Source organism: Megalobrama amblycephala, linkage group LG11, assembly GCF_018812025.1.
Source record: "Megalobrama amblycephala isolate DHTTF-2021 linkage group LG11, ASM1881202v1, whole genome shotgun sequence".
NCBI lineage: Eukaryota > Metazoa > Chordata > Actinopteri > Cypriniformes > Xenocyprididae > Megalobrama > Megalobrama amblycephala.
Window position 1 is genome coordinate 8,338,649 of NC_063054.1, and position 12,842 is coordinate 8,351,490.

The 12,842-nt window shown below is 36.5% G+C and overlaps 1 protein-coding gene across 4 annotated transcripts in view; it reads left to right on the forward strand.

The window, feature by feature from the left end:
- Positions 1-12,842, forward strand: part of ralgps2 (Ral GEF with PH domain and SH3 binding motif 2) — a 178,574-nt gene that overhangs the window by 51,701 nt on the left and 114,031 nt on the right. For all 4 annotated transcript variants that reach the window (XM_048208550.1, XM_048208548.1, XM_048208551.1 and 1 more), the window contains 2 exons: positions 5,715-5,840; positions 5,995-6,099. In XM_048208550.1, the coding sequence (XP_048064507.1) occupies positions 5,784-5,840; positions 5,995-6,099 (162 nt within the window). In that variant the 5' untranslated portion in view covers positions 5,715-5,783. The remainder of the gene's footprint in view (positions 1-5,714; positions 5,841-5,994; positions 6,100-12,842) is intronic.

Below are 12,842 nucleotides of genomic sequence, written 5' to 3' on the forward strand. Positions count from 1 at the left end.
AATGTGCTGTTTGATTAATGTTTGATCCCCTTTGACTTTAAAACACATACACTTTGACCTCAGGCATCTCTAAGCATGTTTGTAAATCAGTTTTTCTGTCCAAAATCCACAGTCAAAAATGGCATTGTAAGGCTTTTAGCGATGCACTTTTATGTTATGTTTTGCTGATGCACTCAAGACTGGAAAGCATTGCTGAAATGATGCTAAACCTTTTCGAAGCTTTTTTTAAGCCCACAGTTAGCTTCATACAAATTAAAGGGTTAGTTCACCCAAAAATGAAAATTCTGTCATTTATTACTCACCCTCATGCCGTTCCACAATCGTAAGACCTTCCTTAATCTTCGAAATGCAAATTAAGATATTTTTGTTGAAATCCGATGGCTCCGTGAGGCCTGCATAGGGAGCAATGGACACTTCTTCTCTCAAGATCCATAAAGGTACAAAAAACATATTTAAATCAGTTCATGTGCGTAAACTGGTTCAATATTAATATTATAAAGCGACGAGAAAACCCCCAAAATAACGACTTGTATAGTGATGGCCGATTTCAAAACACTGCTTCATGAAGCTTCGGAGCATAATGAATCAGCGTGTTGATTCAGCAGTTCGGAGCACCAAAGTCACGTGATTTCAGCAGTTTGGCGGTTTGACACGCGATCCGAATTATGATTCAAGACAGAAGAATCATAACGTTCTGAAGCTTCCTGAAGCAGTGTTTTGAAATCGGCCATCACTATATAAGTCGTTATTTTGTTTTATTGGCGCTCCAAAAATATTCTTGTCGCTTTATAATATTAATATTGAAGAGGAAATGTCATTGCTGGCGTTGGAGGCCTCACTGAGCCATCGGATTTCAACAAAAATATCTTAATTTGTGTTCCGAAGATTAACGAAGGCATGAGGGTGAGTAATAAATGACATTATTTTCACTTTTGGGTGAACTAACCCTTTAAGGAAACACTCTCGATCACAGAGAATTTCGGTGTAACACAGGTAATAATCTATCCGCATAGTTTGCTCTAGGGTTGTGCCGATGGACGATATCATCATCCATCGTGATGGCTGACCGACATCACGATGGAGAGACACCATCGTGATGCCACGCCCCCACCCCAGTCCGCTGCGAGTCTTGCGAGTCGACACACTCTCTTCTATAGACTATAGTTAACATAAAATCTTTGCAGGAATTGCTCTGTAAATTAAATTGAGAATATAACTAATGCATATATGCTATTTTAAATACTGTAGTTTATGCCAGAAACATGACGTGTGTTAGTCTGTGAAAATACCGTGTCAGGCATACCTATTGGAAAGCCCGGATGAGTCATTAGTTGGGAAATAAAATAACCCTTTCGCACGTAAATTTAAAATATTCTGGCGACCGTTATTTAGAATGTATCGCTTTATTGTTTCCATGGTGACGCGTCATTGCTTGTCATGTCACACACTGCAGCGCTGTATGACTGATGATCTGCTTTTATTTCAGTTTTCCTTTTTTATTCAAAATATTCACAATTTTGTTAACTGTAACATGAAATATCTGATATTCCGATTGTCAAATATGAGCACCTTTATAATGATTGCGTTAGTTGAGCTACACGTTATGGGCGCCGCCATGTTAGTTTGTGCCGCAGGTTCTGTTGGATTTACAACATGTGAATTCATCCAATTCTCCCGAAGTAAGCAAGCGGTGAACTGGGGAATAATAGAGTAAACTTTAAAGTTACTTACACAATGTGTATCTGATATGAATAAAACGTGTCCTTTAATTATAATGGAAAGAATTGTTAATGTCGCTTCTACAAACTTTAAATGTATCGTTTTGTTTGTACTTATATGTATTTAAATTAAAAATTAAAATTATCCCCTCCCCACCCCCACCCAACGATATCATCGTCCATCGCGATGTTTTACTGTAAACATCGTCAACTACCAATTTAGGTGACATCGCCCAACCCTAGTTTGCTCTATTTTAACATTAGTATTCCTGGCTTTCGTTACACAAGTTTTGAATGTGCAGGTTGCAGTATTGAATTAAATGCGTTACAATATTGGGTGGTGTATGCAAAGACTATAACTGGACCTGCTATGGGGTTGTTTTTGGCTACACACAAAAACTGTTATACAGCCAAACTTCTATAGCCTGATTCGTGAATAAAAAGCTGCTTTTCTACCATACATTTCCGTGCTGATCCAGCCCAGCCCAGCCCAGCCGGTACGGATGTGGTTTTATTTTCCACTGCGGAGCTGATAATGGAGCTCTCTGGAATACAAATAAGAGTTTACAGATTGTACGATATCTTAACAGTGACTGTGTTATGGAGGATGATAAGATATTTCTTTTCATTTTATTATTAACCTGTTAGCGTTCCACTGTACTGCCCGTGGTACACATACCTTTCCAGCGATACCAAAACCATGCATATACTCCAAATGGTTCAAGAACAGCATGCAATTTACTTTGGGTATGCCTTTTAGGCAAATTTTACAGGAATGTTTACGTCACTCAAATAGCATTCTTGCCCAGCTATTATATTTATATCATCTGTGGACGGTGTAGGACCATCAATTGTTTGTCCAACCGTATCCCTTGGATAGGATGTCCTACCTGCCTGTCAACGTATGTTTTTACATACCCTCGCACACCTTGTTCATTCAGACATAAGTCATCAGCGCATTTCATGCTATACAGGGTTAAAACAGAGGCCGGTCATGAACACCGCAACCAAAACAGCAGCCACGTTTTACAGTTCCTCCTGAACCAAAACAATGAGCTAATGCGGTGTTCACGCCATAACTACCATAATTTGTAAGAGATGGAACCCCGTGATGTTATACTCAGAGCGGTTCATGCCTTGAATTTATGTTTCAGTGGCAACACAATCAATGCCGAAATGAATCTGGAATATAGGTCAGTGCTCTTTAAGTTGTTTATGTTCATTATTAATATAATGTTATGTTCTTTGAGACATGAGATTGTTTAACGCCGTCTCTCATGACGCTTTTGCTCCCTGCTGCGCGCATTCATGTGTTTTGGAGGAGGCGTGGCTTTGGAGACGCTCTGAAGGGACTGTGGGATCTTATGCTTTCGTAAGCTAGATCGCTATTGCTAGCTTCTCAGAAAATGACCTACACTACCTTTAAAGTCAATGTAATAAAAACGGTTAACTGTCTTTTATCTATTATATTATGGGCTGCACAATATATCGTTTTAGCATTGAAATTGTGATGTGTGCATCCGCAATAGTCACATCGCAGGATATGCGATGTCAAGTATTGGGATTGTTAATCCGTACGGACCAGATGCCGCTGTTCAAAACACACGTGATTCTAGGATTAATTGCAAAGTTTGACAATCATACAATGAAAGTTTATCATTTGAACGTGTTTTAGGTCTAGTTTTAACATTCAAGCGATTTTAAACCATTTTAGCGCACAAATACGTGAAAGAGAACTCTATTCTGAACTTGCGGCTGTTTTATGTGCACACACAGAGAGCCACTCAGGTGCATGTGAACACCAAATGCTGTTCTCTTCCATGTCTATTTGTGCCTGAATGGACACATACATATAAAAAAAAATTGTCAAAATGCACGTAAAACAGTATCCTCATAAACAGTTGCTTATGGCTTAAGTGAACTAAACAATTGAGAAAGAAAACCGGATGTGTAATTGAGTATTTGGTATTAAAGTGACAGCAGCCTAATATTCCTGCTGCTTTCTGTGTTCATGATTGTTAATCAAACAACAAAAGACAAAGAGAAAATTAACTTTTGTAGTTTTAACACAGCTTAATTATATTTAATTTATTCACTGTTATTTTACATTCGATTATGTAATTTCTGTACCTGAATACTGTTAGACTTACCTGAAAAATATAAAGCACTGTTTATTTAATTTGTATCTTTGTTCTATTATATTTGTAATTTGTTCATTATACTACAACATCACCCCAATCATCCTAGAATTATTAATTCTTTCTAAATAGAGCTATTCAAGTCATCTGTTTTTTTTTTTATATCACAAAATATATCGCAGAAAAACAAAAATATCTCTCTGTCAGTTTTTTTCCAATATTGTGCAGCCCTAATTGTATTGTATTATGTAAATGGAACCAATTTCTGCTGCGAAACCAGAATCCTGTAGAAAACACTGCCAAGGAGAAAACCGAGACTCCTTCCAAAAAGATCATTTAAGAAGAAAAAAAGCATTTTCCACAACAACATTACTGTCTTCCTCAAGTTTTACAAAAACAACTGTTGGATGAATGTGCTGCTGATGAATGAGACAGTGGAACTTTCTGGCATAAATGAGAAACGTTATGTTGGGTGATAGTGAAAAATTGTATATCAACAGAAACTTATCCAAGCACTGAAGTGAGAGTATTGTAGTTTTGGGTGATATAATTTGGCCAGTCAGCTCAGCCATCTAGTTGGCAGTCATTGCTGTATTTTAAAGGTGCCCTAGATTCAAAATTTGAATTTACCTCGGCATAGTTGAATAACAAGAGTTCAGTACATGGAAAAGACATACATTGAGTTTCAAACTCCATTGCTTTCTCTTTCTTATGTAAATCTCATTTGTTTAAAAGACTTCCGGAAAACACGCGGATCTCAACATAACACCGACTGTTATGTAACAGTCGGGGTGTACGCCCCAATATTTGCCAGCCCATGTTCCCAACATTATGAAAGGCATTAGACAAGGGCAGCCAGTAACGTCTGGATCTGCAAAGGTGAATCATCAGACTAGGTAAGCAAGCAAGGACAACAGCGAAAAATGGCAGATGGAGCAATAATAACTGACATGATCCATGATAGCATGATATTTTTAGTGATATTTGTAAATTGTCTTTCTAAATGTTTCGTTAGCATGTTGCTAATGTACTGTTAAATGTGGTTAAAGTTACCATCGTTTCTTACTGTATTCACGGAGACAAGACTGTCGTTATTTTTATTTTTAAACACTTGCAGTCTGTATAATTCATAAACACAACTTCATTCTTTATAAATCTCTCCAACAGTGTAGCATTAGCCGTTAGCCACGGAGCACAGCCTCAAACTCATAGAGAATCAAATATAAACATCAAAATAAATACGTTATTCACATAATTCGAAGCATGCATACAGCATGCATGACAAACATCTTGTAAAGATCCATTTGAGGGTTATATTAGCTGTGTGAACTTTGTAAATGTGCTGTAATATAATCGAGAGCTCGTGTGGCAGGGAGCACGTGAATTAAAGGGGCAGCGCGCTGAAAAAATCAGTGCATAGTTAATGATGCCCCAAAATAGGCAGTTAAAAAAATTAATTTAAAAAAATCTATGGGGTATTTTGAGCTGCAACTTCACAGACACATTCAGGGGACACCTTAGACTTATATTACATCTTGTGAAAAAGCATTCTTGGGCACCTTTAACATTATTACGAGAACATAAAAGATCTCGATCTCGCTTTAAAACTAGAGTGTGGACGTCTTCAAATCAATCACCATATAAAATCATCAGATCGCCCCATCCTAATTTGTAACGTGCCTCCCATCCAGTAATCTTTCTGCTTTATTTTTAATATGAATCAAAATCTCAGTTTTCAAATTCTGTCAGTTTTATTATGAATTTCAAACAATAAATACCATTGCAGTTTTATGCCTTTATGAATCAAGTCACAATCCAGGCCTGAACTTACCTGAACCGTGTGTGTTTGTGTGTGCAGGGGGCCATACAGGCGAGCTGATGAGGATGACGATGGTGAGTGAGCTGATGGTCTGATGGTTTGGTAATAATGGACGTTCCCAATGGCCAGCCCAGCGTCTCTACCTTCACGACCCCGGCCTCAGAGGTCAGCTCACACTCAAACATCATTGCTAATAAAAAAAAAAATGTTTACCTGCTTTACCTTGAATTGTTTTTTTTAAGGTAATCTAATGATGAAAACCTTTTTTGCTCATTTGTATGTCTTTATCCTGTCATTGTTTTCATGTCTTTCCATCCAGAGGAGCAGCAGTTCTGAGTCCCTCAGTGAGAAGGGCCCATCAGAGCTCAAGAGCTTTGACGCCGTGGTCTTCGACGTGCTGAAGGTCACGCCAGAGGAATATGCAGTAAGTCGAACTTGCCTCTGTGTGCCTGAAGCTTTATGTGTTTGTTTGTATACTCTTTCAGATTTCATTCTCCCAGATTACACCTAGTATTAAACAGGGATTTGATATATATATTTTTTTTTGTCCCACATTTATACAGATGTTTCCATATTTTCCGACCTGAAGTATGACCCATGTGAATTCGTAAATCCAAGGTTAAAAAAAAAGAAAAAATGTGAGCTTGAGCCAAGATTCTTCCCAACTTTGTAACAAGAATCATTTCTAAATGTTGTCAACAAAATAGAAGCTTTAAGGTTTTCCTGCATTTTTCTGACAAAATAAAAGCTCTATAATTTAATGTTTGAAAGCAAAGAAATTAAAAAGAAATTATTTTTTCTATCTTGTTTTCTCGTGATCATGACATAAAAGTTCTTTTTACAATGATTGATTCTGAAACACACTGTACCCGGATTCTACTGTTGCTATAGTAACGAACACAACTTTGACGCGCATCTGATCGACAGATAAATCATGCGCTCTTATATCTTGCGGATATTTCAGCTAAATGTTTACTTCACTTAATAATAAAGTTTACAATAAATAAATACATATAGGCTAATCAATCACTGTTCAATAAATGTACGCTTAACATATTGTTTGTGTAATTAACATAATATTCAACAGAGCATCTCAAGCGCAGGCAGAATGCCTTCAGAAGGATGCCAGATTATTCTATAATTCTAAAACTTTTTAGATTAAACCAACTTTATTTTCCGTACTCATTTAAAAAAAAAAAAAATAATTACATAATGTGTTTATTTTTATTTGTCATGTAGGATAGGCTGTGATATCATGTGCGTTAAACTGTCTTCCTCCTATCTTCCATTAAAAAGAGGTGCAATACTCCAGATTTCCAAAAAACAAAACAAAAAAACTGTAATCCAGTTGATATAGGCTAAAAAATTCTTGGGATGCTGTTTGAGAAGCTTGTTTATGTGTATGTGTGTTGTTTCCTACAAAGAAATGTAGAAGGTTACACACTATCACTGAATTAAATGACAAAGGCTATAAATCATATTTCTTATCAATATACATTGAGTGACATATTTAGGTAACCGAACACTGAAACTGCGATGATTCAAATAGCGTCTTAAAGATAAACAATAAGGTTCAAATAGAATAGGCTACTATACGGTGACATCAAAATTCGTTTTAGTAAGCAATAAGTTTAGTATCACACCGAACTATAGCGGTTGTGAAACTGTGGTGAGTCATGCAACTAGTCAGAACGATAACAGATACACTTTCAAGCAAAATAATTATAATCAGTCATTTAACAGTTAAGTTAATCGCTTAAGGCACACAATACTGCACAAAATAAAGCAATCACGAAAACTATCTCTGTCCGAAACTCGTACAATCTGAGCCAATATGATCTAATACAGTAAAGTGGATATTTACAGCGCATCACCAGTTATATTTGGTAATATACTGCCACCTATTGGCATATTTGTGTCATTTAGAGCAGAGATTTAAAGGTGCCCTCGAATGAAAAATTGAATTTATCTTGGCATAGTTAAATAACAAGAGTTCAGTACATGGAAAAGACATACATTGAGTTTCAAACCCCATTGCTTCCTCTTTCTTATGTAAATCTCATTTGTTTAAAAGACCTCCGAAGAACAGGCGAATCTCAACATAACACCGACTGTTACGTAACAGTCGGGGTGTACGCCCCCAATATTTGTGTTTGCCAGCCCACGTTTCCAACATTATAAAAGGCATTAGACAAGGGCAGCCAGTATTAACGTCTGGATCTGCACAACCAAATCATCAGACTAGGTAAGCAAGCAAGAACAATAGTGAAAAATGGCAGATGGAGCAATAATAACTGACATGATCCATGATATCATGATATTTTTAGTGATATTTGTAAACTGTCTTTCTAAATGTTTCGTTAGCATGTTGCTAATGTACTGTTAAATGTGGTTAAAGTTACCATCGGTTATTACTGTATTCACGGAGACAAGAGCCGTCGCTATTTTCATTTTTAAACACTTGCAGTCTGTATAATTCATAAACACAACTTCATTCTTTATAAATCCTCCAACAGAGTAGCATTAGCCGTTAGCCACGGAGCATAGCCTCAAACTCATTCAGAATCAGAAGTAAACAATATAACAGTATACAATACTCACATAATCCGATGCATGCATGCCGCATGCATGACGAAAAATTTGTAAAGATCCATTTTGAGGGTTATATTAGCTGTGTAAACTTTAAGGCACTGTTCAAGGCAAGTGCGAGCTCTGTGGGTGTGGACCACGGTATTTAAAGGGGCCGCAGCATAAAATCGGCGCGTTTACAATGATGCCCCAAAATAGGCAGTTAAAAAAATTAATTAAAAAAAATCTATGGGGTATTTTGATCTGAAACTTCACAGACACATTCAGGGGACACCTCAGACTTATATTACATCTTTTAAAAACATAATCTAGGGCACCTTTAAGTCGTGATCACGACAAAACAACTTTTGTTATCTCGAGATCACGAGAAAACAAGATAGAAAAAAAATAATAATCCATTTAGGGCTTCCGTATATTTAAGCTGTAGTAGTTATTATTTGTGTGTCCACTTTGAAAATCGCTGGGATCATATTATCTACACGCGTTGTCGAATAGAGCACTCCATACTAACCCTTATGTTTCTGTTAATGGGTGAAGATCCTCCTTTATGCCCCTTGTGCCAGAATCAAGGTTATAATCGTTAACGAAAACGAACGAAAAAACGAAAACTAGGTGGGAAAAAACATTGTCGTTAACTGAAATAAAATAAAAACGAGGCATTACAAAAAAAACGATAACTAACTAAAACTGTAATGTGTGTTTGGCAAAACTAACTAAAATAAAATAAAATTATAGATTAAATGTCCTTAGTTTTCGTCTTCATCAATGTATTTCATAGAGCAAATAACGTTTAGCTGCATTTCCTTTCCCTGCGTCTCTCACATACACGCGCGCACACACACACACACACACACACACACACACACACACACACACAGCCCCTCCCGTCAGTGCACACCGCGTCTCCATGAGACTTTGAAAGCAAGTTCGCTAAAGGTTGGTATCTCGTGAACACCTTTACACAAACACACATTAAAAAGTGGTATAAAAATATTTTTAATTCTGAATATAACTTTGTCAGCGTGTTAATGTCGACGCGAGAAGCGATTGCTACTGCAGCACGTTAACTAGACGCAAGTTTGAGGTAAAATGCATTTGGGTTGTCGATGTCAAAACACTATATAAGCTCAGCTGTGATTCAAATATTAAATAATGTCATTTGTTTACTCTTACACTGAATATTTGCTGCTTCAATCCAAATGTGTTTGCATAGTTCACCCAAAATGAAAATTACTGTGAGAAAAAAATCAAGTTTACAGAGTTTTAGTGTCACTGAAGGTAAACCTGCATTGCTCATGGTGGTTAACGTTACCTCTCTTAACGTGCTCTTGCTGAATGGCAAGGATTGCACTATGGACTATTGTACCTTTTGTATGTTTTCATTTTTTTTTTTTAACTGTATTTTATTTTTCATAACGAACAAGCTACGATGTCACATTTCCGCTGATTTGTTGTGTGTGCGTGAGGCGCGGGCGCGATCAAACAGCTGTCTTTGCAGGGGACTTGCCTCATCGTCATGGCAACGGTTCGTAGTCAGGTCAGATTACGTCAGAGTTGGTTGCCGTTTCTTGGATGCTCAGACTACCAAACTAACGCCGATTAAACATGTTCAGTCTGGTAAAAACCGACTCAGACCAACGCCAACAGGGGTATCACACCGATCCGATCAAACTCCAACAGACGAGTTTGTTGGCGCGGTGTGAATTGGCCTTTACACTGAATGTTTGCTGCTTCAATCCAGACGAGTAGGCTATTGTAAATTTAGTATAGGGTGTGAAAATTGTACAGCTGTGGTATTTGTATAGGGTGTGAATTCTGTATGGAAGATGTGTAGATTTTTGGTAGATTTTTTGGCAATTTTGTGAAGGTGTCACACACACACTAAGAAAATTTGAAAAGCTGTATTTAAAGTTTTTTTTTTTTTTTTTTTTTTTTTTTTGTTATTTGTCATGTTCTTTTCTCAGATTGAGCTCCCTGACAATCTGACAGAAATGTCTTGTTGTGGCTTAAAAATGGGTTGAAAAGGCTACATGCGGTTCATGTATGTCTTCTTTAGTCTGTTGGCTCTTTAGGTTTTTTACTGGCACACGTCACTTACACATTTTGCACTTACTGCGGAGTGTTGAGACTGTTTACATATTTGTGCCCATATGTACATTTTATGTACTGGTTTTATTTTTGAATGAATATTTTCTAAAATTGTATGATGTTTTTGTTGAGTTATTATTACACAATACTTTTTCTGACCTTTTTGAATCTTGCCCCTGACAAATAACCCAAATTACAAAAAAAGACTAAAACTAACACTAAAACTAATAAAAACTAAACTAAAACTAAGCATTTTCAAAAAATAAAAACTAAACTAAACTAGCAAACCCACTTTAAAAACTAATTAAAACTAAACTGAATTTGAAAACAAAAAGTCAAAACGAAATAAAAATAAAAACTAATGAAAAATGCAAAACTATAATAACCTTGGCCAGAATCCATTATCACTGAAACATATTTTGATGGATTGTGATAGTTTGAAATCTGTTAGAATTCTGTATTTTTCTGTTGACTTTTATGAAAAGATTTTTAATGAAGTAAGGCCAGATTTATTTTTAGAATTTTTTTAATCCATTATCAAATTTAAAAAACTATTTTAATTTCTTCATCTTATTCCATTTTCTAAAAATCTCCTTCTCGCCATGAATGTAGCCGAGATAGCTGGCATGGAGTTAAATCAAAAACAAACAAGCAAACAAAGTTATTATTTGTATTAGTTGTAGAACAACTATTTTACTGTTGTTCTGTAAACTAAAATGGGTATTGTAATTATGGCCACGTTCACACTGTACGTTTTGGGGACTGACAACTGGATTTACTTACAGGCGTGAATCTCGAAATGTCTCGTTCACACAGAAACTTACAGTAGCATCTGGAACACTGTCTGTTTGAATGTGCAATGAGAGTCAAGCCTGTATTCTCTTACTAGTAACCATAACTACAGTTACCAGCGTAATATTAAAGATGGCGACGTGCATAAAACTGAAAAGTATTATCACTTTTGACATGACAAGAGACTAATTGAACCGTGAGTTCATCCATCAAAACTTGATTAACCAACGGCAGCATGTAAACACCTGATAATTTACTCACCCCCATGTCATCCAAGATATTCATGTCTTTCTTTCTTCAATCGAAAAGAAATGAAGGTTTTTGATGAAAACATTCCAGGATTTTTCTCCTTATAGTGGACTTCAATGGCCTCCAGACGGTTGAAGGTCAAAATTACAGTTTCAGTGCAGCTTCAAAGGGCTTTAAACGATACCACAATCGAAAAATCGATTTTTAAGTGAATCGTGACCCCAAGAATCAATTTTAGTCATGAGATTTCAAAAGGTTCCCACCCCTAGTTTGAAATGACAAAAATGTTCCCCTGTGATTTGTATCAGTAGCCCTGGTACCAAGTGTAAACGGAGCCAAAGAAACATAAGAAAAACACATGGAAAACAGAAAGAGATGAAGGGCAGACAGAGAGGAGTAAATACTTCAGCACAGTTTCAGTAATAATTAATGGTCATTTGGCAGACGTTCTTGCGGGCCGCAGTGCTCTCTGGAGCTTGAATTAAAAACCAGAATCTGAGCAAGGCTATCAAACTCTCCTCTCTGGTAATTCATGGACTCGATCTAAACTCCCAGCTGAACTCTTTTAAGAACTTGAGGAAAAGATACACATCCTCTTGTTGACTCATACTTGCTTTAATCCGACAACGATCTGTTTTTATTTCTCCCTGAAGCCCATTTACTTTACTTATGTTGCTCAAAGTTTCTTACACCACAAACACTCATAATTAAGTTTTTCACGGTCATTTACAACCTCCTTTATAACCCTCAAAATTAAATTTGTAGTTTTTGCTACTGTACCTTTAAGACTTCTATATGTAAATGATCTTGGTTATGATTGGCTAATCTCTTTACATGTGACAAGGCATAGTTTACATTACCGATTATTTGATACAGGTCAAATAACTGAATAGGGCTGTATATATCACTGATTTGATTCAATTCAGACTTGGAAGCTCTCGATTCAGTTTGATTTTGATTCGATTTGAAGGGTCGATGGGCAGGAAAATATAACACAAAGGGTTAATTGGAGAAAGTTACACACTACGCCATTTATTTTTTTAAAGAGAGGCGAGGTTTGTGGTTGGCTTTCATGGTCTGCAATGCATTCTGTGCCATCTGCTGGATGGGAGATGCACTACAATTAATGTTCAGTGAACATTTTGAAATTTCCAAAAAAAAATCCTAATATCAGATTTATTAAATGAAGATAAAACCAATATTTTTACCTAACCTATTGCTGAATACTGAAATAGTGTTGATATGTAAATGTGAGTGGTTTTCACCATTCAATTTTTGCAAAATTAAGTATGTTACATGATTATAGAGACAACCTGACCTGCTACGAAATGCAAAAGATTCTAGATTCTGGTGTCCAAAACAAGCAAAGCTTATGTTACCGGTGGAAACAGTGTAATATATACCTGTGATATATCTCGTAGTGTCACCAGGGGACGCTCTCTGTGTTTC